At 36.2% G+C, this 26,267-nt stretch overlaps 1 protein-coding gene across 2 annotated transcripts; it reads left to right on the top strand.

Moving 5' to 3' along the window:
• The first annotated feature begins 264 nt into the window (after nt 1-264).
• Nucleotides 265-26,052, top strand: FAIM (Fas apoptotic inhibitory molecule). 2 transcript variants are annotated; one of them, XM_044666676.1, is made up of 5 exons: nt 265-419; nt 14,799-14,934; nt 15,486-15,714; nt 22,244-22,293; nt 25,598-26,052. In XM_044666676.1, the coding sequence occupies exons 1-5, from the start codon at nt 265-267 to the stop codon at nt 25,745-25,747; spliced, it is 720 nt and encodes a 239-aa protein (XP_044522611.1). In that variant the 3' UTR covers nt 25,748-26,052. The 2 variants fall into 2 exon arrangements, with proteins under 2 accessions (XP_044522611.1, XP_044522612.1); XM_044666677.1 differs by lacking the exon at nt 265-419 and adding an exon at nt 759-796.
• The last annotated feature ends 215 nt before the right edge of the window (nt 26,053-26,267 follow it).

The following is a 26,267-nucleotide window of genomic DNA, read 5'->3' as shown; positions in this document are numbered from 1 at the left end:
CCTCACAAATGTTTGATGTAGGGAAACTAGCAACACCAGAAACATCGCAATGCCATCCAAAAGGCCACGTGGCCCTATGGTGACGCCTGCAGTTTACCAGACAATTTAGCAATTGTCACGTAAAAGATAGACAAATTTACAGACAACCGGTTACAGCTCCTTATGTAAAGAAAAGCAGTCCGAGCTGCACCGACATACCAAGTTCTTAAAGATCTAGAAAATATAAGTACCTTCTAAAGACAAAGGAAGTGGACATCAGCAGTCATGGACGACTTGTGGCTGAAACATCTGGACAAGTTTCACTTCAGTGGAGAATGCGCAAATATGTTTGGAAGGTTGGCGAACTGTGTCCTGTTGAGGTGCAGAAAAGAGTTGCCTACACTGATGACATCACGAATCTCTCGGAATAACGTGATGCTGTTAAGTGTTAGCGTTGACTTTTCAAAGGGGAAAGTGACGGTCGAGGGAGGGATGACTCGGTCAGGGTGCCTGCCTCAAGCAGCAGTTTTTTCGCAGCCTCAGATCCAAGATGGCCTAGCGGGAAACAACCCACGTGAGCCCCACCCCCCAGCAGGACACGGGCACGCAACCAAGCCTTAGCACGTGCTCGCTGGGGGCCACGAAGGCCACCGTAGTCGCCTGCGCTTCGCGCTCGGTCTGGAGTTCTCCTAGGCCTTTTCGAGGAGGCCGCCATTTTGCCAGCGGGAAAGGGAGTGGGGGCGTGACCGGGAGAGAGAGGGAGGAGCGGTGTGGCCAGAGCCTGCGAGGAGTTGTGGAGACCGCGGGAACTAGCTGGGTGAGGGGGCTCCCTGGGTGGGGACGGGGACCGGGCCGCTGGAGCGCGCCGGGGAAACTGTATAGAGAATGTGAAGGAGGAAGGAAAAGCAGGCAGGAGATGGAAGGGTTGGGGAATCAGCCGCTCAGGGGGTTCCTCCCCATCCCTCCAACACCCTCCGGCCCCTGCCCGTCTCCGAATTCAGGGCGCTCCGCCTTCCTGCCGCCGGCGCGTCCTCCTTTTACCGCATCCTTCCCTCTACCACCCGCGTTATGGGCCCAGCATCTCTCCTAGGACCCCCACCCCTAGCCCCGAGGCAGCCGACCGGCCGCGCCCATGGGGGGGCGGTGGGAGGGTGTTAGGACTAGGGAGGAAACTAGAGGCGACGAAACTAGCCTCGATTCGATCGGTCCCAGTCTCGGGGGCGACGCGCTACTTTCTCTTCTCTGTCCTCCCCTCCACTCCGGAGTATGCGGCGCGACTGTTCCCCAGATCCCCTTTGGGCCCCCAGGCGTACTAAAGCTTGGGTGCGAGGTGAGCATCTTAGCAACTGCAAACAAAGTTTGTTTCCAGCTGCTATTCTTAGGGAGCTTTTGATAAATAAGCAAATTCCTCCTCCTCCTCTTCCCCAGGAGTGGGCGTGGCTTTACTGCGCTTTGTTTCAGGATTCTTCCACTTGGAATTAGCCAAAGACTACCTAAAAAAGGAATAGAAATTCTATTTTCTCTTTCTTTACAATTTCGAAATCCATGCGACCAGAATCACAATAGCTCGTCTGGCATGTGGTATATTTCTTGAAAATAAGTAATTTTAAATAAATGTGATAATGTAATACGAATTTCTAAAATACAAACTTTTAAAAAAAAAAACCCTTACCTTCCGCCTTGGAATCGATACAACGTTTTGGTTCCAAGACAGAAGAGTAAGGAGTAGGCATTGGGGGTTAAGTGACCTACTTGCTCTGGGCCACACAGCTAGAAAGTGTCAGTTCAGATTTGAATCCAGGACCTACTGTCCCTAGGCCTGGCTCTCAATCCACTGAGGCACCCACCTGTCCCCAATACAAATGTTTTTAAGTGATTTTTGAAGTAATTGAATTGAAACAAAAGCAATGTGACTTGGGTTTTTTTTTTTAACTGATATAAAGTTAGGGGAAAAAACCCAACCCCACATTTGCGGGTGAATCCAGTTGAATGTAAATTCATAGGAATTTTGAGGATACCATGGTTTTAGTGATCCAAATTGTCAGGAAAAAGGGAAGGTGGTGCTTAAAGCCCTACTTTGATACTTGTTGCTGTGGCACAGATTTTTTTTTAACTTAGTACCCATTAGGTGAAACTACAAATAAGTTTTTAGACAACGCACAAAGAAATTATTTTCCTGCCCCGTCCACCTGAATTTTAAAATCTTCCTCTTCTTTCTCTTTCACTAGATTGTTTTCTTGTCCTATCTTCTGCATTTACTTTTTAAAATCCATGTGACTAGAATTAGAATTGCTCATCATCTTGTACATGATGTACTATGGATATAGTTACATGTATTTCTAAAATGTAATTTAGTAATAGCTAGATTGAAATTTATAATAAACCCTTTGTCCTTTTACATTTTATTTTTAAAATTTGTATTGGTATCTTTTGTTTTCATATCAGTTTTAATTATAAATATATCCATCCCTCACCCATCAAGCCATTCATTGTAACAAATGATTTTTCTTTTCTAAGAAAAGGAAACCCAATTCAGCATAACCAACAATGTCTTTACAGTGTGTTTTATATTACAGCCTCATAGTCCCCTACTTTTCCTTGAAAAGATCAAGGTATACTTTCTCAGTTCTCCAGAGCCAAATTCTTAAGTTTCTTTTAAAAGCAAAAATCCACAGATCTCAAAGAAACAAATATATTAAATGTACAGATTTCAAGACTTGTCTGTGATTCATACTTAATTATCAATGAGGAAAGTTAAGGTAATAGTCATCAGCTCTTGATTAGAGAACCATTCTCATTACAATAAACTCCAAATGAATATAAAATTCTCATACTCTATTTCATGAGGTCTTTGATATAAGGTGTAAGTACTTTCTCAGCTAATTTATGGTGGACACAATCCTTTCCTTTCTTAATAATTATTTTTGTGTTGCTATCTTATATAACTTATATAAGTTAATAAAACGGTGGTGCTAGTGAACCCAACTCTGTATGATAGAAGCAAAATAATTTTAATTTGGTCTTTCAGATGCCTTGTTTTTTAATACCTGTCACCTCTGGTTCATCTCTGCCTCTTAGAATCCCTAGTTTCTTTGGAAGTTCAATTCAAGTGCCACATTCTACATGAAATCTTTCCTGATCTACCCTACCCCTTCTGCCTGCCTCCCATTACCTTGTATTTATTTTACTTGCATACACACAACACAGTCTGTCTCTCTCAAGGAGATTGTAAGATTGTAAGCTCCTTGAAGGGGAGGTACATGTTTACTTTTATCTCTGAGTCCCCTGGTGCCCCTTAAAGTAGCACTCAGGAATGCTGAGTGCTTATTGGTTGATTTGGACATTTTATAGCAAATTAGGGTGAGTTTTTAAATTGATTTTCATAGCACTGGAAGGAAGGTGGTGGTTAGCTTCTTTGGAAAAGGAAGCTCTTGCATTTTCTACAAAGTAGATTGACCTAGTCAATAATATTTTAAATTGTTAGCTTCCCCCTCCCCCCTAATTTTCTAATTAAATAAAATAATATTTTGTTGTTTAAGTCATTTCAGACTCTTTGCGACCCTATTTGGGATTTTCTTGCCAAAGAAATATTATTATTAAAATGATTAATATTAAAATGATTTGTCATTTCCTTCTCTAGTTCATTTTGCAGATGAGGAAATTAAGACAAACAGGATAAAGTGACTGACTTACCCTGGGTTGCATAGCTACTAAAGCTAGATATGAATTCAGGAAGATGATTCTTCCAGACTTCAAGCTCAGTACATATACTCTTAACCTCTTTACCAATTAGGATTTACACAAACATTGTATCTGATAGGGTGAGAGAGGATAACTCTAAAAGTTGTAAAGGTAGGTGACTGGAAGAATGATGGTAACCTCAAAGATAAATGGGTAGTTAAGAAAAAGGGAGCGTTTATAGAGGAAAAACGAGTTCTGTTTTCCCATATGTTGAGTTTGTGGTAATGATAGAACATGAAGAAGGGATAGCCAGAGAGGTAGAAAGGTAATGGAAGATGAGACATAAGAAAATGCCACCAGATTTAGTATTTAAGCTTTGAGAGAACAGATCCAGTATAGTGTTTTAGTCAGAAACCATATTACATTGAGTTGAAAATTGAATTAGGTGGTTAGGATGGCAAGAAGAAGTATAGATTACTCTATAAGAGTTTCACATTGTAGGAGAGATGATAGAGGAATAGTTTGAGGAGTTGCACATGTCAGTGGAGGGTTTTTCATTTTTTTGTTTTTGTTGTATTAAAGGAACTTGTTTATAAGCAGTAGAAGAAGAACTAGTAGTTATTAAAAGATGAACAGAGGTAGGAAGTGGTCAATGGAACAATTTCCAGACAAGTTGGGAGAGGATGGAATCAGAGACAAGTAGAAGTGGTTAGACTTGGCAAGACTAAGAACCTTGTCCTCTGAGATCAGATAAAGCAAAAGAAAAAATGATAGGTGAATCTTCATGGAGAATCTTTTAAGTATAGAGGAGATTTGACCCAGCCATACCACTGCTGGGTTTGTACCCCAAAGAGATAAGAAGAAAAAATACTTGCACAAAAAATATTTATAGCTGCACTTTTTGTGGTAGCAAAAAATTGGAAAATGAGGGGATGTCCATCAATTGGGGAATGGCTGAACATGTAGTATCTGATGGTGATGGAATACCATTATGCTAAAAGGAATAATGAACTGGAGGAATTCTATGTGAACTGGAATGACCTCCAGGATTTGATGTAGAGTGAAAGGAGCAGAACCAGGAAAACATTGTACACAGAGATTGATACACTGTGGCACAATTTAATGTAACAGACTCTTCTACTAGCAGCAATGCAATGATCCAGGACAATCCAGTGGAACTTATGAGAAAGAACTGTGGAAATGGAAATGCATTAAAAAATTATGTGATCAATCACATAGCGCAATAGGGACATGATTAGGGTTTTGATGTTAAAGGATAACTCTACTGCAAATATGAATAACATGGAAATAGGTTTTGAACAATGATACATGTATAACCCAGTGAAACTGCTTGTCAGATTTGGGAGGGGGGAGGAAAAAGTGGAGGAGGAATCATGAATCATGTAACCATGGGAAAATATTCTAAATTTTTAAAAAAGTATACAGGAGAAGGGACCATATGAAGGATGGCTTCAGTTTTTTTCAGGAAAATAGAGAAGAGTTTATTGAGAGAAAAGGGAACAAATGAAGTTGAGAAAAGAAGGAAGTGTTGGAATAGTTGTGAGAAGGTAACAAGGAGGGAGTTAACCATTGATCAGTAAAAAGATTGTCTTACTGTAGTGAAAGTCCAGTTGAGATTAGGTAACATGAATTTGCAGTGGATACAGGCAGCATGATGAGTTCAGCAATCTTCAGCAGTGTTCTGTGGCTTAGGAGTAGGTGCAGAGAGGAACATTGGGGGAGCAGTTGAAAACTGAGGATTAGAAGTTTACAGACAATAGGACAAGAAAGTAAGGGATGGAGAATAATGCTTTATGGCACCATTGGTGGGAGAGGGTCAAAACTGAGAAAGCAAGGCAGCAGTGTTGTGTGGCTCAGGAGTAGGAGCAGAGAGGAACTTTGGTAGGAGCAGCTGAAGTCCGAACTCCCTTGTCTAAGGCAAGGACTTAAAATCTAGGTTCAAAGTCTACCCCAAACAGAATATAGTAAGATGCATGAGCTCATCACTTGGGGATGGGGGGGGGGAGTATATCACCCTAAATTTTCAAGGGTAAGAAAAAATTAGGAGTCAGCTGCAGCTGGACTGAGTGGCCTTGTTCTCCTTGTTTCTTCCTGACAATGTCCTTGAAATGAGATAGTCTAGTTTTAAAATAAACTTATTTATACATTTTATACCTGATTGGGGGCGGGGTGTAAACTGGTCCCTTTGCCTTGAGGAGTACACACTGAATTTTATCCCATTTATAACCAAGAGGTTGAAAGTTTGGTATCAATGCATACTGATGAATCAAAGATACAAACTCCGAAGGAGTGTGGCAGCAGAAAAGGTTCAAGGACTTAGGACTGATGAAATAGAGGATTTCACAGTTCAAGATCTTGGAGTACCTTATGTAGCCCAAGTTCAACTTTTTTACATTCTTAATGACTTAAATTCTTTGAAAGTCATTAAATTGTCTTGCCATCTACCCATTATCTTAAAATTTTAATTACCCTGTTTAATTTTTTTGCTAATCATTCAAGTACAAATTTGAAAAATCATTTGAGAAAAAAAATAAATGTAGTTTTGCCTTTTCCTTATCTGTTAACATCACATCCTAGGGTTCTAATCTTTAGTCTTGGATTATTCTTATCAATCACCTTTTTTATGTCTATTCTTGAAAAGAATTTTAAGAGCAGTAGCTGTACTTTCTCCTCTTATCAGCATAGCCACAAACACCCTTTTTGTAATTATTATATATAGTGTTCCCATAGCTTTGCAGTTGTAATGACTATTGTAATTAAATCATTTTGTTACAGAAATTCTATGATTTTCATTGAATATACTTTAAACTGTAATTCCTTACTCTTGATAAAATGGAAGTTAAAAGGCAATTGGAACTTTTGCCGTAAGAAGTCAACCTGAAAATGGAAACACCAGGGGGCAGCTGGTTAGCTCAGTGGATTGAAAGTCAGACCTAGAGACTGGAGGTCCTAGGTTCAAATCTGGCCTCAGACACTTCCCAGCTTTGTGACCCTGGGCAAGTCACTTGACCCCCATTGCCTACCCTAACCACTCTTCCACCTAGGAGCCAATACACAGAAGTTAAAGGTTTAAAAAAAAAAAAAAGAAAGAAAAGAAAATGGAAACACTTTTAAACATTTTCTTACTTGTTAAGACAGGTTAGAGTTGTATAATGAATATTTAATTGAGAGGCTTTCCTTTTGGTTTTTATAGCCTGTTCTTCCTTTGTATTCTGCATCATCAGTGAAATCTAATGATCTTAAAATATTTAATGATTTAGTAAAGCGAATACTAATATAAGAGTTGGGAAACATACTTTTTTTTTTAAACCCTTACTTTTCTGCCTTAATATCAATACTGTGTATTAGTTCTTAGGCAGAAGAGTGGTTAGGTTTAGTCAATAGGGGGTAAGTGACTTGCCCAAGGTCCATAGCTAAGCCCAGGTCTGAGGCTACATTTGAACCCAGGACCTCTTGTCTCTGAGCCTGGATTTCAATCCACTGAGCCATTTAGCTGCCCCTGACATAACATTTTTTGCATATACTTTTGTATGGCATTAGCTGAACAAGTTGCTTAATCTTTCTCTAAAATCTATTATCTTCTAAATCTTGTTAGTTATATAGATCACAACAGGAAATAATGTGGAAACACTTTGCAAACTGTAAAGTTCTCTATATTTGTAAAGTAGTATTACTATTTGGGTCACAATTATTACTACTTAGTCTTTACTTCAGCCTTTTGTTGAAAATATTTTTCACACATGCCCTACCTTTGGAAATTCAGGCAACTTGGAAGCATTACTTATAAATAGTATATACAGTTGTACTTTACTAAGGACCTGCCAGGCAGAATCATAATAAACTTTTAGCTTTCTGCTGTAGTATAGGTTCTAGTATTAGAGATGATAGAATTCAGGGTTCTATTAACATATCATTAGAAGATAAATGTGTTGAAAATAGGAACTATCTCGTGGTTGTAGTTGTTTTAGTATCCCCAATATTGCCTATTATTTAGTCAACAACATTACCCCAGTCCCCCCCAAAGTCTTTAGTCTCTTGTATCTGGTAGGTCCCAATGGTGGATCCTGAAGAAATGGCTTTAGCATCCTTTCTCCTGCTGATCCCTCCTTCATGTAGATAGTTTCATTTGCTGTAAGAGAAAACAAGAGAAATCCATAAACACATTCTCAAACAGGACTTGATCAACTCCCAATATACTTATTTGGAGATTAAAATTAATATGCAAAATACTAAATATATTTATAAATATTTTATTCATAATAAACTAACAAAAGAGACTAACTAAAAGGTACTAAACAGCCTGCTCCCAGGAGCAAAAGAGAAAAAGGGAGGAGTTATACCCAACTATAAAACAATAATATGACCATGTAAACATGGAGGCACAGGAGAGATTAAAGGGAATTTTGGGAAAACTAAAGACTTATGGGGGATGAAGTCCAAGGTTCAAAATCTCTATTCATACATATCCCCTATGATCCTTTGGGGAGCAGTCTCCCCAAAGGATCATAAAGACATAATCAACTTATATATTGCAATAATTTGTGGATAAAAGGAAAAAAATAAAAGAACAAAATCAATGATTGCTAAATCAGCAAAAGGCCAATTTGGGGCAGTCCCCTTTGGCATAAAAGTATACATTCAAAACAAATGCCTTCAACCCCCCCCAAAGTTTAAATTCACATCCCAGAGTTCAATTCTGGATCTTCTTGATGCAGTGTGTGGTCTCTGCAGGCATCTTCAATGACGCCTTCTCCAAATAGGTTCATTGTCTGGATTCTGGGAGGTAGCAAGTTCCTTATCCTAAAATTACTCAAATTCAAATCAAAGTTCACAACAATAACAAAGACCCTCCCCCAAGGTGGATAATAACACAAGGATCACTCAGGGATACATGGCCGAGTTATAAGGTATATGAATCAATTGCAAAAGAAATCAAAACCATAAAAAAAAAATCCACATATAAGAGAAAAAAATAACTTGTGGATGAAATATAAAATATTAAAGTCTTATGTCTAAAAAAAAATCTAAGTAAAGGAAAAATAAAACTATAACAGGTCTTGAATCAGGGCCCAGTTAAAGTGATTTAAATAATTATGCACTTACCCAATCAGTAGCCAGGATAAGGTGCTTGCATAGAATGTGGGTCAGAGGAAGTGTCCTGTGTCTTAACATATGTTAAGTGCCACAACCTTGAACCCTGAACAAGTTCAAGTTCTCTTGTCTTGGCTCAAAATTACATCAATCCTACTGGGATTGGTTGGTCTCTTTGACCTTGTGCTCTATTTGCACTGTGCAGTGGCTCTTTTTAAATACTCTTCTAGAATCAGAATCATTAAGCAAAGTCCCATAATTATTTAAATGATCAATAGCATTATTCTTTAGTTTAAAGCCTTTTGGGTATGCGTTAATATTAGAACAAATGTACTTTAAACTTAAATTACTGCATATTTAAAAAATTAATATTGATAATATGTTCAGGTACAAAAATGAAAGAAAAAAGAAAACTCAACTGTATTGCACAAACAAGGGGAAAAAAATAAAAGAATGTTTTAAAATCAAAAATATATAGCTTAGAATCAGCGAAAGGTTTCTCACCCAAAAAATGAGATCCAATTTCCTTTTTAAACTTAGCCATTAACTACTGTGAATGCTAAGAGAAGCTCTTTCACAAAAATTTGCAGCCATTTAAACCTTAAGCCAAGGCATTTCAAATTCTGAAGAACCTTTCTTTATTTTGATTGATTCAAAGCAGTTACTCAGAACTTCAAATGAACACTCAGGCTCCCACACTCCAGCTTAGCTTCCCATTCACAGCTTTCAGCCAACCATTCATGCCTCTGAACTCTGCTTTCCTTGCCCTTCTGGCATAGACACTGCTTCACTCACATACACATGCACCTACACACACACACCACACCACACCACACCACACCACACCACACCACACACACACACACACCCCTTAGCCAAGTGTGGAGTTCGCAGAGTTTGAACCGGGCTCCATTTTGGCAAACTTACCTTGGGAGCAGATTTGGTTGATGTTCAACACTCTTTCAAACACTCACAGGTACCTGGTCCAAACTTTTGGGCAGCTATTCCACTGAGGTGGTACACTGGGACATTTGTGAAACCGCGACTGTCCATTTGCCTCCTGATTAAAGAGTGGGTCACTCCCAAATACACGAAACTGCATCCTTTTACTGAGAACCGTTTACTTGGCCCCTCTGCTAATTGGACTCCTGACTCAACTCCAAACTGGTTGTGTGAGTACTTCACATCTTGGGGTCCTCTTTAGCAGGGTGGCTCAGGCAGCTAGGACTTCAGAATCTAGCTGAGGACGGACCTCCATTTGTTGACTGGGAAATAACAGAATTATCAAAGTAGTCAGAAAAACCGCTGTTTAATCAGGATAGGGATAAGGTCCAATATTTGGCCCATTACTTAGAGTCTAGTGCAGAAACTTACAAGGTCATCTACATCCTGGACTCTGGGGACATTATCCCTGGGAGTGACACTACACTAGATGATGTCTCTGAGGAGCCATTAAAGTTGGGAAGCTAGTTAGTCTGAGACTAGTGAAGTTGGACTTTCCCTCAGGGAGGAATTCAGTTGTGACAAAGTCAAACCTGAGGCTTTCATCTTCAAGTTAAATAATGAGGTTCATTAAATCTTTCTAGGCTACAAGTTTGGGGGCTTCTAGATTCCCCGTTGACAGTGCTTAACAACTGTTTGTTGTATTGAGTAGGAAAATTAAACACTTCAAATTTTAAAGTATAACAGTTACTTTACTTTTTATATTTCTATGTTTTTTTATCAAAAAAAGAGCAGTCATTCACTTTTTCAGTGACTTTTGATTAAAACTGGCAAAATTGTCTAGATTGAAAATAGACATTATAGAAAACTCATCAAATAATTCTCTCATCTACTTTAACTGCAATAGATAGACCTCTCCTAGCAGTAATTTATATTATTTGTTAAGGAAAGCATTATCAACTATGCAGAATAATCATAAGGTCTCATTTTGTACATGGTATCCGAGTTAAACTATTAAATGCATCCCTTTTGCCCATTTATTAAATTGGTAACCCCATTCCTTTAGACTGGTATTCAAAACCATCTATAATCTCTTCCTCCCACTCCCTAGATCAGGAATTATCATCTCTATTCTTTTTTTTTTTTTTATTTTTTAAACCTTTACCTTCCATCTTAGAATCAGTATTATGTATTGGTTCCAAGGCAGAAGAGCCATAAAGGCTAGGCAATGGGTGTTAAGAGACTTGCCCAGGGTCAGACAACTAGGAAGTGTCTGAGGCCAGATTTGAACCTAGTTCCTCCCATCTCTAGGCCTGGCTCTCAATCCACTGAGCTACCCAGCTGCCCCCTACCATCTCTTTTCTTAAATAGTACTTTATACATGTCTTATATTCATGTTCTCTTTTGCCCTTTGGTTATTAGTAAGCATTAAAGCTTTAAAATGCACAGAGGTTTTGTATACCCTATATACAAGGTGGCCTTCTTCACTAATCCTTTAATTTGTGCCCTTAATCCCTTACCATCCTAGTTCTTTAAGGAATTATCACTATTGATGTTTTTTATTTCATTTTTAAAAATCTCATCTATTAGCTCCATGTTGGTGAACCTATAGCATTTGTGCTAGAGTGGGCTACTCCCTTCCCCCTCTCTACATGTGTCTGAGGACATTTTTCACATGACCCACCCCTCTGCCCATCGGCCCAGTGGGAAATACTTCCTCCCTTCCTTCTGGGGGCCGGGAACGACACTCACATTTGGTCTCTAAAAGGTTCACCATCACTGTACTAGCTCCTTTTTCTTTGTCTACAAACATATTCAGGTCTCCTTGCTCCAAACCTTGAGCCTGCCTCTCCTTCAAGCTATGCTTCTTTAACTATTCTTTCACTGTTTAAATCCTAGAAAGAATAGTCAAATTTGACTCCTTTAATTCTTTTTTGCTACCCATTCATTCCTCTGCTCCTTGAAATTTATTTTGCCTTTGACAGCACTACCCCACTAAAACTGCTTTCTCAAAGGTCTTCAGTGACTAATTTCTAAATTTGGTGACATCTTGGCCTTTCTTTGTCCTCTTTAGTTTTTCTGCAGCATTCAATATTGTTGACATATCTTGTCATATCTTTTTCCTTATTGGTTTTTTTCCTGGGCTTCCATGACTTGACTGTGTCTAGGTTTCCCTTTACATATCTATTATTTCTTGTTCTCTTTTGGTGAGTCATTCTCCCTCTCTTGCCCACTAAATGTGAATGTTGCCTGTGTTGGGGTCCTATCTGCATCTACATCACACCACTGAGGGTATTCCTTGATATTAGCCTGCTATATGTGTTCTCTTTGCCTTTGATAGGCTGCCTGCAGTGTCTGGAGCACATTCCCTTTGAATCTCTGCCTGTTGAAATTCTTTTCTTCCTTCTAGGCCCAGCTTATATGTTACTATTCCATGTAAACTTCCTTGAACAGATTAAAGTGATCCACTCCTCATATTTTCTTCTAGCACTTTTCCCTTGCCATATTCTACCTTTATCACACTCTATTTCCAGCTTTTATGTGTCCTCTACATAGGTGTTGTTTATTAATTTAAGTTAGATATGTGTTATGTACTAACCCTGACAGCTAGGACTGCTAAATCAAGGGTAGGAATGGTGCCTTGAATATATTGGTATCTTCTTTGATACCTTTCACAGTGTTTTGAATATAGTAAATACAATAAATAGTCGAATGAGTAAATGTTGTTTGGTGGGAAGGAGAAAGAATAAAGGGCGTTTCCACAATGAAACTTCCATTTTCCTATTATTTTCTCTTAAGGTGTAAGAAGTTTTTGTAGTCAAGATAGAAACTTATTTTTTTAACATCATTAATGATTTGTAATACTGCTTTTTAAAATGAATTAGCCAACTCAAATTTGAAGCATCTATATATTGCTCTCTCTAGAGTTGGTTTAGAGAAAAAATGTAAATAATTTTATAAAGCCTAAACCAATTTTCATTTTTCAAAAGAATTTTCATATTTTGTTTGATTTGTTCTATATACATGCAAGCCAGATGTTTTTATGATTATAGTAAATCCCATTTTCAGGGATGAGTTCTAATGATTCTAGGAAAAGTATTTTAATCTGCAATTGACAAAGCTTTATGGACAAACACTTTGGGGTTTTTTTCTTCTGTAAAGCTTGCTTGTTTCTTTGCTCTTTACATTCTTCTTAATCAAGGAAGGGAGGATCTTTTAGTTGCTAATTTCAAAACCTTAGAACCTTAAAGTTTCTAGTTGTTTTCAACCAAGATGGGCTGCTCATCCCCTTTTTATATTAAAAGAAAGGTAGGGATTTAGAGGATATGGCATTAATTTCACATTAGGGTGGCATGAAGGATTAAGTAGCAAACCATTGAACCCATCCAGTTTTTGGTTTTTTTTTAAACCCTTAATTTCTGTGTATTGACTTATAGGTGGAAGGAGTGGTAAAGGTAGGCAATGGGGGTCAAGTGACTTGCCCAGGGTCACACAGCTGGGAAGTGTCTGAGGCCGGATTTGAACCTAGGACCTCCTGTCTCTAGGCCTGGCTCTCAATCCACTGAGCTACCCAGCTGCCCCTAACCCATCCAGTTTTGCTACAGAGTCCTGAATCTGTAAGTTGACTGAATTGTAATTTATATTGGGATGTAAATGTGGCAGTACTCAGTTAAATCATCAGAAAATGAATTTGACCAACTAGTATTGTCAGTAAGGACTCCTGGATTCTAGGTCCTGGTTCTGCTTCTAATTTGCTTTGTGAAATTAAATCACTTAACCTTTCTGAGCCTCATTTTCCTCCCCTTTAAAATTAGAGGATTAGGCCAGTTGAGTCTAAAGGCCAAGTCTTCCACAAATAAATGATTGAAATTACTATGATACTTGAAAAAAAAAAACAACTATAAATTTTAAGCAAGCACAGGAAAAAGTATACTTTGCCATACTTTGTACAATTTATATTATGTTCTAGAAATTAGAGATGACAATTCTATGATATGTAAAAGTTCTCTTTGTAAACTATACAAAACCAACGTACTTTAGTAGTTTAGTGATCTTTGCTGCTCTCACTATTTCTTTGCTGCAATTCTGCTTTTCTCTCTCCTGGCTGCTAATTGGATTAAAGGCTGTTTTGGTAACTATGGCATCCCAAGATGAGATTGCTCTCTTTGAAGATGAAGTAAGGTAAATAGCTTTCATTGCAATATAAATGAAGATGTGGACCAAAAAAAGGAATTATTATGGATATTGAGAAAAGATATATGGCTGTCCAGGTTATTGTGCTGTTATAGTAATAAGCATATTAATAAAAATATACATACTTTTCAAGTTATATTTTGTACAATAAAAATGAAAAAACTGTTTTTAGTATGATATAGATCGTATCCATCTATAAATTTAATATAAATGTAAACATACTATTATCAGCACAGAGTTAGAAGTAATGCCATATAAATTCACATACCAAAATTTTGTGATAAAAATAGACGTTTTATTATTTTTTTAAATTGGTCAAAAAGCACTGCAGATAACATATTTTTGAATTTTAAATATAGCATTCATTTTTCTTGAATTCAATTACTTCTCTTGGTCAAGTGTAGATTTTAAATATAGCATTCATTTTTCTTGAATACAATTACTTCTCTTAGTCAAATGTAGATACCACCTTGAATTAGAAGGTTTTAAAAATTATTTATAGCAGTTGAACCAGTGTAGGGGAGAATTCAACACTACTTGTATTTTAGTTTTTTAAAGGAAAAAATTTTAAACTGACCTTACAAAGCTGTAACCTGGAGCAACGTATTCTATTCAGAAGTAATAGATAGATTTTTAATCCTCTTAAGATGAAGGAGGCTTTGTTTGGAATTAAGGGACTATAATCATGTACAGTAGTTTGTATCTTAAAAGAAGACCAGATGTAATAGGAGTAAAGGTATATTTGGATAACAGTCAATTCTTGGATAATCTTTCCTTAACATGCAGTAATAACAGGTTCATTTTTTAAAAGTTATTTTCTTATGTGACATGATTTTTTCCAGTTGGCTATAATTATTTTTAACATGAAAATTGCTTTGTTCTTCTCGTAGATCTTGTTCCAGCCACTTTGAAAAAATGACAGATCTTGTAGCTGTTTGGGAAGTTGCCTTAAGTGATGGTGTTCACAAGATTGAATTTGAACATGGAACTACTTCAGGAAAAAGGGTCGTGTATGTGGATGGAAAGGTAGGAAGAAAACTTGTGTATGTTTATATGTATAATATGTATGTGTAGTATATATCTTTCTGGCATATAGACTGATTGTTGAGAACAAATAAAGCTGATCTAGAAAAAAAGCCTTTCCTTTTCAGATTTCTGGCTTGTTTTTACTGTGCCTTAAAATGATTAGTGATAATTAAAAATTTAATGATTATAATTTCTGGCATTAGTTATTTGAGGTTAATTTCATAGCTTGTATAATTATGGTGTATTAAGCAGTTCTTGCTAGATGTCTACTTATAAATTGGTCAGTTTAAGATTGTGGGCATCAATGAATTTCATCCTGTACTTCTTTAGAACAGAGTTGTTTCCTCAGTATAAAAATGGTGAGATAATAATACCTTACTTTGTGAGAACTTAAGACATTTTCTCTTGAGGCATTTTTTAGCCTTAAGAACTGTGATTTTATGAATTTAAACTTATTTCATGATCTTGAGGTTAATGATTCACTTTTGTTATCTGGATATTTGTTCACTGAAGTATTTTCTACTTTGGTTTATTTCTGTTTCACTACATAGGAAGAGGTAAGAAGAGAATGGATGTTCAAACTTGTGGGCAAAGAAACATTTAGTGTTGGAGCTGCAAAAACAAAAGCTACTATAAACATAGATGCAGTCAGTGGTTTTGCTTATGAATATACTCTGGAAATTGATGGGAAAAGTCTCAAGAAATATATGGAAAACAGATCAAAAACAACAAATACTTGGATTTTACGTTTGGATGGTGTGGACTTTAGAGTTGTTTTGGGTAAGTATGTATTCCTTCTGTAACATCCACTAATCATTTGTGTACTAAATTGTTAAGAACTATAGAACTGTGGTTTTAAAGAAGAAAATACCATTTGTGAGACTGTTATACCAATTCTGTCTTGGCATTCTCTATCAGAACTCTTAAAAACAGTTTTCCCATGAATGCATGCTATATTTACATGTTCCATGAGTCCTATTAACTTGAAATCATTAGCTTTGATAACAATACATATTGATAGTTTACACTAATAAAACTTACTGCTCTGGGTAAAATGGGATGATAGCATCAACCTCACAGGATTTGTGAGGATCAAATGTGATGACATATGTTAAAGCCACCTTATAAACTTTAAGAGTGCTACATAAATGCTAGCTATTATTGGTCATTATTGTTAATTGTTAATATTCTCACTGGCCCTTCTTTGAAAATAAAATTATCCAAACACAAACATTTAATATTTGTAATTGAGTTGAATTCTTACTCTTATAAGATCTTCTTTGAAAATGAGTATACATTTATTAAGAATGATAACATATATTCACTCCCTTAAGGAAATTTAGGTCAAAGATCAGTATGCAAAATGTTGTTTGTCTGAATAGGAAGTATACCCAAATCAGAGACCTACTTTGTTTGTGGAACTTAGGTAAGGGGGATGTTTTTCTAGATTTAGACTTAATAATTATGTTGTGAGGAACAGAAGCACTACTAATTAAAAAGTACCTTGAAAATCTTAAAGCGTTATGTAAATTGTCAGCTTTTGTTATTGTTATTATTATGTTTATATGCTATATACTAGATGTGTTCGGACTATAAAGGCAAAAACATAAGAATATCCCTACTCAAAGCATTTATTTTTCACCCTGGGGCAAGGCAAGGGTGAGGATATAACAGAAGTTTGTTTTAGGAATGTCAGAAGTCAAATTTTCTAAACATAAGATCTGCTGACAGACCAGAAAAGGAATAGACTTTTGCTTTTATTCAGACTGTTTCCTATGCAAAGAAATGTCTGATGTAAATCTTTTTTTGTTTGTTCATTTATTTAATTATTTAAATTTGGGGATTTTTCCATGGTTACATGAATCATGTTCTTTCCCTCTCTTCCTCCTAGCCCCCTCCCATAGCCAACAAGCAATTCCACTGGGTTTTACATGTCATTGTCTGATGTAAATCTTGAATAGTTTTCAAATTCTTATTGTCCCATAAATGTCATATTGATATTGTCCATATTTAATGATAGCACCTTTCTCTTATAGTTATTTCCTCTTCCTACTCCCCAAACTAGTACACTATAAGTAAGTATACAAATATTAACTTCCCCCAAAGTCATGAAAATTCAGAATAGAAACATAGGCATGAAGCAGTGTATATACATATTTCTTTTTTGACTGTTGATATTTTTTAAGGTTAACACATGGATCAGTGTTTATTTTTATGGTTGGTCTGTAATGATTACCTTGAATATTAAGAGAATACGAGGGGGGCAGCTAAGTGGCTCAATGTATTGAAGAGCCTGGGGTAGAGGTCCTGGATTCAAATGTGGCCTCAGATACTTCTGTGTGAACCCTAGCCCTTACTGTTCTTCTCTCTTGCAATCAATACACAATATTGAATCTAAGATGGAATGTAAGGGTTTTAAAATAGAGAGAGAATGTGAGTGAATTAATTGGAATAAAAATAGTCTGCCATAAAGAAAAGATTTAGAACTTTCATATCAGCTAATTACCAATAGAAATATACAATTCTGAGATAGGGCTTAAATCCTTGACACATTAAAGATAATGAGACATAACATGCCATTCTAAGATAGGATTTAAATTCTTGATATTTAAACTGTGTACTATTCAAGATTTTTAAAAGGAATTTGTCATTTAATTAGCTATTTTGTTATACCTTGTAACATGAGCATTTTTAATAAGCAGGTTGGACTAGATTGTCCCAACTCTAAATCTACAACTCCTAAGGTTTTATGTGTTATATGTTCTCACAAAATTACTAACCCAAGACCAGTGATGGCAAACCTATGGCATGGTGCCAAAGATGGCAAGCAAAGCACTCTCCGTGGGCATGCGAGTCATTGCCTACTCCCCACACCCCTGAATTCATTACTAGAAAGGCAGAGGGACTCTAGTGAAGCTACTTCCTTCCTCCTCCCCACCATGCCTGATGACATTTTTTCATATCATCCACTCCTTCTCCCAGCAGCCCAGTGGGAGTGCTTTCTCCTTTCCCTGTCTGTGGTAAGGAAGGGGGGAGGGCTGGCAGTGAGGTTGGGGGGAAGGTGGGGTGTGACACTTGGTCTGAGGGGGGTGGGTTTGGGGGGACCTGGCACTCAATCTCTAAAAGGTTCACTATCACTTCCCTAGACTGACTCTTAATTTGCCAAAGTTATAGATTATCTGTGTTCTTATGTTCCATTCCTCACTTTTCACTTGCTTTTTGATATCTTACTGTTCAGTAGCAACACCACCAGAGCTTCAGAAAAGTATGTAAACATAAATCTGTCAGTTCTATTATTTTTAGAATACACTGAAAAAGAATTTGTTCAATTAAAAGCCTGAAGATTATTGGCTAAGATGAGGTTCGATTTTTTTCCCCTGGATTTCACCATGTACTGGTTTCCTACTATGTACCCTAGGAAACCTGGAAAAGTTTGGTTTAGGACCTATAATTTAGTGATGTCTTCTTGCAGATTTTCTAGGATTACTTCTGGGCAAAGAAGGAATAGGTTAGACAATCTTGCATAAACTTTTAACATGAAAATCACATATGTTGTGAAGCATTTACTAATACCTGTAGTTCTTAACATTTAGTTTTGTGTTTGAAAAAAAATCAAAAAGATGCCAGGGAATTTTTATTTTTCAATTCTTACAAACTAGCAAAATCAGCAATATAGTACAATATAAAAGGCAAAAGGAAGCCTTGGTATGATATACTAGTATTTTGTATCTAGTATACTAGTATTAAACAGGCCAGCTCAGAACTCACTTCCTACAGGAGCCTCAACTAATGATTACATAAAGGGAATTTAGAGAAGAGCAGAAGCACAAAGCCAAAAATGGAATATTATCTAGGCATCTTTCATTTATCATAGAATTGGTTTGAGATCACAGTCATTAAAATGTTATTGAATGGGGTTTGGGGACAGCTAGATGGCTCATTGGGTTGAAAGCCAGATCTAGAGACTGGAGTTTCTGGGTTCAAATATGTCCTCACATGTCCTAGCCATGTGACTCTGGGAAGTCACTTTTGCCTAGCCCTTACTGCTCTTCTCCCTTGGAACAATATCCCTTCAGTGAAGAAAGCCTGAAAAACTTCCCTCACTGGACCAATGTGCTTTTCAATATCCAGACAAGGTTATAAAAACAGGACAGGGATTTATTTGAAAATAAAGGTGTATTATGAAGGGGAGGATTAAAGGAATAGGGGTTCCCTAACTCTAAGGGTTCTCACTAGCCACCCACCTTCTAAAACCCCTCATGGGGTGTCTTCTGTGACTTGATACTCCCTGAGGCCCTGACCTGTCTTAGCTAGATCCCCAAAACCTGACTAGCTAACCTGACTCTATTTAATCCTCCCAGATTGTTTTTGTAGGATAAACAGGTCTGTTAGTATCTTTAGGGTGAACCCTTTATGGCTGAGTTCAGCCCTAGTTGGGCCAGGCTAGAGTTGGCTTCTGGCCTTCACCAACAGATTAGCCAGTCACAGATCTTCTGAGCAGTCAGGAACACTTTTAGCTTGCAGGAAACCTTATGATTTTAAACCAAGGAAGGTTTTCTCCAGTCAGGAACAACAGAATTTGGTATCTTCAGCTTCAAGGGATAGGAAGCCAAACCTCCTCAGTTCAGAGAGAGAGGAAGTTCCAGCCCTGGACAGCTCAAAAGACAGGAAGTCCAAGAGCCTCCAGTGACCGTTGGTGTTCACTCCTTTATCACCTCTCTGTGTTCCAGAATCCAGACTTGTTTGTTTCCTAGCATGTAGCTGCTCTCTGCCTGCAAAACTTTCTCTTACTGCAACCCATTCCTCTTCTTCCCTTCTGACAGAACCAATACACTATATTGATTCTAAGGTGGAAGGTATAGGTTTAAAAAAAAATATTATTGGATGAGTTAACTGTATACTTGTATTTTAGGTGATACTAGAATGCTATTTACTTATTTATTTGCTTACTTATTTTAAAGTATTTTTCCATGGTTACATGATTCATGTTCTCTCCCTTCCCTCTTCTCTCCTAGAGCTGACAAGCAATTCCACTGGGTTATGCATGTGTTATCACTTGATGCCTATTTCCATATTATTCATTTTTGTAATAGAGTAATCTTTTAAGACCAAAAGCTCACATCCTATACCCATATAAACAAGTGATAAATCATATGTTTTTCTTCTGCGTTTCTACTCACACAGTTTTTTTCTCTCAATGTAGATAGCACAGAATGCCATTTATTTAATTCTAATAATTTATATTTGTTTTTTAAGTATCCTGAGTAAATTGCTCAAATTATAGTAAGCTATGATTCCTTTCAGCAATGAAAATTGGAATATACAAATATTCACAAAGACTCTTCTTTCAAGAGTTTTCCCTACTCTTCTGGCTTTAGCTCCTCTCTTCTATCCCTGGTTTTCCCTCTATATGTTTGCCTCCCAGAATTAATGGTCCTTATTCTAATCCCTTAAATTAGAATACTGTTTGGGATTCATTTTAGTTATAATCATTTTGCAGAACTGTTTATAAACCTTTAGCCTACCTCCTTAGTTGTTAATTGACAGTAGTTGTTCTGTGTTTATATATACATAATGCAATTTTTACTTCATTATTATTAGGGTATATTTTAACCTCTCATTGATACAGTACCTTTTTTCCCTTTATATAGATAACAATTTTCATGAGTAGTTATGAGACTTCCCTTCACCCTTCATCTCTCCCCTGTAATGCAGGGTTTCTTGCATTGCAATATTACCCTAAGCAATCCTGTCAGTTATCAGAATGGAATTCTGGGGTGGCGGGTGCCAGATGCCAGGTGCTAACTGGCAGTTGGGCTGTGACTATATAAGGCCCTGTAAACCCAACCTTGGAGTTCTGTTTTCCCTTGACCTCACCCAGACAACTTGCTTTCCCTGACCTTTCCCCATGGTGGAAGGGATGTGCATCGTGGGTAGGATCTTAGATAGTGTTGCCTAGTGGTTAGCGCCATCTCTAGAGTAACTCAACAACATCATCATCATCATCATCATCATCATCATCATCGGTGTACCTAGCTGATCAAATAACACCAAGCCAGAGTCTAGATATCTCTGGCTGGGGGCTGGTTGCCCTCAGCCTGTCAAGGCCCTTTAGGTCCTTTGCCAGCACCTGCCAGTTGTCCCTAACAGCTTAGCAAACCTAAGCCCTCTTACCTTAGTTTTCCCTTTCCAGTTCACATAAATCCCTTAGCCTTAATCTGTGAATTCCTGTGATTATTCTAACACCTTCAAGGCTAAGGAGACTAAGGGGAGGACAGAATTTTAAGAAGTAGGGGTTTACTGTGGAAGTGAAAGCTAAGCCTCCATTGTTGGGAGGAAGTTGAACCATGGTTTCCTGCTGGGCTCTGCTCTCACCCAATAGGAAGTCAGTTACCTCAGCAGGGAGGGGCCATCAACCCAACATCTTAAAGGAGCCTGTAGCTAGCAGTGGAGATTCACTGGGCAGCCCAGCTGAGGCTGCTCCCCTCTGATAACATCAACTCCAGTCACCAGCTAGTTTAATTACTGGCTCCTAGGCTCCTGGTGACCCCCTCATTACCATCTCCTCTTATCCCCTTATTAAGCCCCTCACCAGGCTTATACTCATATTTGCTAGATGTGAAATGTGGGAAATTTAGGGATTTACATAATACCTCTGAATAAAAAAATTGGGAACCATTACTATGTGGCATGTAGTCGATGTCATTTACTTGAGTACTCAGAGTTCCCAGTTGTTATGAATTCCTCCCCCCAACTAATACTATTATTAAAAACAAGGAAAATAATGAAAATAAATTATTATGACACGATTAGGGAAATTCAAAATAGCACTGAAATCTATTCATCATCCGATTGTTATTATGCTTTTTGGTTGTTACTTTATTTTTTTTTCTAGTGTCTCCAGGTGGGAAAATTTTTTTCTAGAAATCAGTTTTTTAAAACATAGTTACTGATTTTAAAAGATATTCTGTCAGGAAAATCTATTCTAGCATGTATTCATTTGTATTCCTTCATTAAATATAGCATTTCTTTGCCCTTAATGGTTTTTTAGGATCATGATATTGTCTTAAAGAATTTTTTGTCTATGAATAAACAATAAACACTTATAATTTCTCTAATATTTAGATGAATGTCAAAGCCATGAAAAAGTGGTGAGTATCATAGTAAAAGAGAATTAAAGGAATTTTTTGAAAGCTATATAGTATTATAATTTTTCTGACAGTATTGTTGAAGATTATTTTTTCTCTTAAAATGTAGAATTTTAACATTAACTTATTAAAAGTAAACAATCTTTTCTCATTGCTTACAGAGAAAGATACTATGGATGTCTGGTGCAATGGTAAAAAAATGGAGACAGCAGTAAGTAGTTGTTTGGTACTGCCTTGATTCGTGCTTTGTACATAATTGGCATTGAAATGTTCTTGGTGTTTAAAAAAAAAGAGGTTTTCCCAGATAAAAGTATCATGTAAATAATTAAGGCCTTATAAGATTTTTTTTTTAAAGTGTGAAATTACCCTGACGTGCTTTCTCTTAGGCAGTGCTAGAAAGCTATGAATGTGGAAGTAAAATGTAATGGAAACAGCATGGAACTTTGCTTGACCTGTTTCACAAATATTCTGCTCTGGTTTCTGAAAATAATTACTCAAGTGTTTTTTTTTTTTAGTACAAATATACATATCACACACTACAGAGTAAAATTCAAAGGCTTAGTTTTGTCTGGGCAAAGACCCTCGGAAATAGACAACACATATAGACACAAAATAAAACATTTTTAATAAAACAGAAAAGATCATAGGATGATCTCATTTTTAGACCTAAAAGAGATTTAAAAAGTAACTTTGATTCTAATTTACCTCATTTTACAGATGAGGAAACTGAAACTAAGAAAGTATAAGTGACTTACCCAGGGTCATGTAGCTTGTAAACATGAGGCAAGATTACTATTTGAATCTTATTGACTCCAAATCCACTACACCCTCTAGCCCACTTAAGGAGGCTACAAATTATAGTTGTAATCAAACTACAATTATAGTTTTGTGATTAGTGGGGTACAAAGTGAGAAAAGCCAAAAAGAATCAGAATGAAATGAGTTAACAGTAAAATCTGCTGAAAATGGAGTAGAGATTGACAAGTAAGCTAGAAAACAAACATTCTTGGAGAGAGTGAAATAGCTGAATGGAAAATTTTAGACAGTTTTATTAAGCACACTTAACTTAGGCAAATTTGTTTAGGCCTTTCTTAATCCATCTGCTAATCCTGCCCCTACTGAGTCCCTAGATGTTTGCCCCCCTGGTACTTGTAATGGATAGAAATAAGTGCCAGAAATATTTAAAGGCAGGAGTGTGTCTTTATTGGACATGTCATTTCTGGTTAAATTTTGTATAAATAAATTTACATTTGCTAGAAATGGATTTTAGAGTTTACTTAGATAATAAGTAGGAAGAAGAGCAAGAAATTTTTGTAGCGTGGTCAACATGGATCTGCTAGAGGTACCACTTTTTATATCCAAATAGCAAATATGTCCCATTCATTGGTTTGGACCCATGATTTTATCAGAATAGAGAACTCTGAGTGAGGACAACTCCCACTACCAATAATCATCATCAACAGCTTCTCTATAAGCTTCTGGTTCAGTTACCCAGAGTCAAATACAGTGTATCAGCCTTGAATCTATTACTTTCTTATTTTGAGATTAGCTATAATCTACTACACCAAGCTGCCTCTACTCTCATTCCAGTGTTTATAGGATGGTTATTCTCAATAATTTTCATCACTTCCTTTATGGTTATAGCCATCTTTTTTGCTCCCTTACTATATTGTAGGTACTCTTATTTTTACATGATTGATGTCCATTGTACTTCTAAATATTCCATTAACTATATAAGGAAATTTGCATTTTTGCCTATGAGTCTCTGTTTTGGAAATCCCAACTAAAAAATGTTTTCGAAAAAAAGGGAAAAGAGAGAAAATCCATAAAGCCTTAGGCATTACAAACAGGAAATTGACATTGCTTTGCATTATTTTGTAGCACAAAATATTTATTTCCTCTTGTGAATAGATTTAAGAACCTAGCTTATACCTATTCACACTCTCTGAAAAACATTTATAATGAGTAAATGTTGATGCTCTTCCCTTTGTCATAGATCTTGTTTTAGCCAACAACTAGTAGAAATTCTTTAACAAAGACTTCTAGTTTTGTCAGTCCTCAGATGATTTGAACAAAGCAAATTATGAAATAATCCCCTTAACCTTCTTTTTTTTTTTTTTTTTTTTGGACAATCAATTGCTGACAGAATTACCAATAAATTCTGTGATTTGTGGGTAGCCAAAATGTACAGAAATCCAGCTTAACATGCCTGTTTTGGTAGCCAGCAGAATTAACAACCATGATAAGCTCGGATTCAGTAATATACCCAAAATTGTATAGTGAAGAAATGGACTAAAAATCCTCATGCTTTATATATGTTAAAACAAATATTAATATGATCTTAACTAAGGGCAAACCAAGACAAAAAGGGTGAAAGCTGTGAACAAGGCTCAGGATAGTCAACAAAAGCTTAATCAATCTCACACAGAGATAGATTATCTTTGTTATTATCTGATAAATTGCAGATTCTCAAAGTAGTCATGATGCTACTTGAAACTATATCAGAAAATCTGAAGTACAGATGAAAATAGATATAAGAATATAGATTGTTCTTTGTCAATAAAAATACACTTATTTGATAGAGAAATTGAAATCTAATGTTCTATCCAAAGTGTCCTTTTTTTTCTAGATATGAGCATAAGAATATTTAAGTGCCTCAATGTTTTCATAACTTTATAACCCAAATTTTAAGTCATTATAATTTGATTGCTTATTAATTTCATCATATCATAGGACTTTGAAATTGGAGAGGCCTCAAGAGCACATCTAATCCAACCTTCCTTTTATAGATTAGGATTTCTTATTTACCCAAGATCACATACATAATAAATGAGAGAGCTTAAACTTGTGAAAACATAATCCTTTGCATATAAGAGGTGCTTAATATTTAATTAACTCAAATTCTCTGATTTTAAATTCAGTATTCTTACTACTTATCTTTCCTTCCTTTTCCTCTGGTATTTATCTTGGTCTTTCACAATGCCACAAAAAGCCAATTCCAAAGGAAGGCTAAAGAATGTCAGAGCACCTACCTATTTCCCATGTCTTTTCTAACTTGGCCTCCTCACCCTGGAAATTCAAGCATGTATTCCCTCATCTCCTAACCTTTGAGATCCTTTCAGATCTCAGCAAAATCCATTACTTATGTATTTACACTCGAAAATGTATTTGTATGTTAGGATACAATTATATTTTCTCATCCCATTTTATAATCTCATAGCACTTATTAATTATGTGTTAATATGCATGTAGGAGTACCTAATTATAATTGGTGATTGATTTCACTTAGTTATTAAAAGGCATTTTTTCCAAAAGTTGAGGAAGATAAGTATATTGAAAATACAGGCATAGGTAGCATTTTTTATTCCAACGTTAACAGGCAAACACATTTGTAAACCTTTAATCTTACTATTTTATAATAGCTTGTTTTTATTAATAACTTCAACCTTTACAAATACCAGGAAGAGTAAACATATTTTATAACTTTTTTTTTTTTTTTTTTTTTTGCTGCTTTAGGGTGAGTTTGTAGATGACGGAACTGAAACTCACTTCAGTATTGGTAATCATGAATGTTATATAAAGGCTGTCAGTAGTGGAAAGCGAAGAGAAGGGATTATTCATACTCTAATAGTGGATGATAAAGAAATTGCAGAGACTTTGGAGTAACCACCTGTTAATGAATTTGATACTTGCAAAGTAAAAAAAAATCAGGGATTTTAAATTACTGTGGTAATTTAATTTGTATTTCCCCATATGTTTAGTCTGTGCTATTCTTATTTTGTAGTTACATGAAATTAATGTTCTGTTTGAGGCACAGAGGAAAAATTGATTATGTATAACCTTAGATAATGCAAATTATTTTGTAAATAATGTAAAATGTTATATAACACTGAGTAAAAGAAAAAATGTAGACTAAAATAGCAAGTGCTTTAAAGAGGGGAATTTTTACTACAATAAACTATAAAATAAAATTGGTGCTGATTTTTTTAGAAACTGATATACTTGTCTTTTTCATCTCTTGAAGATAGGATTTGTTTGGGTTTAAAATAATTGCAACATTCTGGAATACTTTTCTCATTTTAACCATTTTAAATCAATTTTTTCTTAAGATTTCTCCTAGTAGGAAATATCTAATGTTATCAGTATCTGATTTTAATAAAAATTAAAATTTGTGGAAATTCAGTTA

Source organism: Gracilinanus agilis, chromosome 3, assembly GCF_016433145.1.
Source record: "Gracilinanus agilis isolate LMUSP501 chromosome 3, AgileGrace, whole genome shotgun sequence".
Taxonomy (NCBI): domain Eukaryota; kingdom Metazoa; phylum Chordata; class Mammalia; order Didelphimorphia; family Didelphidae; genus Gracilinanus; species Gracilinanus agilis.
This window is presented reverse-complemented; position numbering and strand designations above follow the sequence as displayed.

Excerpts from the sequence above, each read along its gene's own strand:
- FAIM (XM_044666676.1), top strand. The coding sequence starts at position 265 with ATGGACGACTTGTGGCTGAAACATCTGGACAAGTTTCACTTCAGTGGA. Across the intron at positions 14,935-15,485 it reads TCGTGTATGTGGATGGAAAG|GAAGAGGTAAGAAGAGAATG; the intron begins GTAGGAAGAAAA and ends TTCACTACATAG. Across the intron at positions 22,294-25,597 it reads GTAAAAAAATGGAGACAGCA|GGTGAGTTTGTAGATGACGG; the intron begins GTAAGTAGTTGT and ends TTGCTGCTTTAG.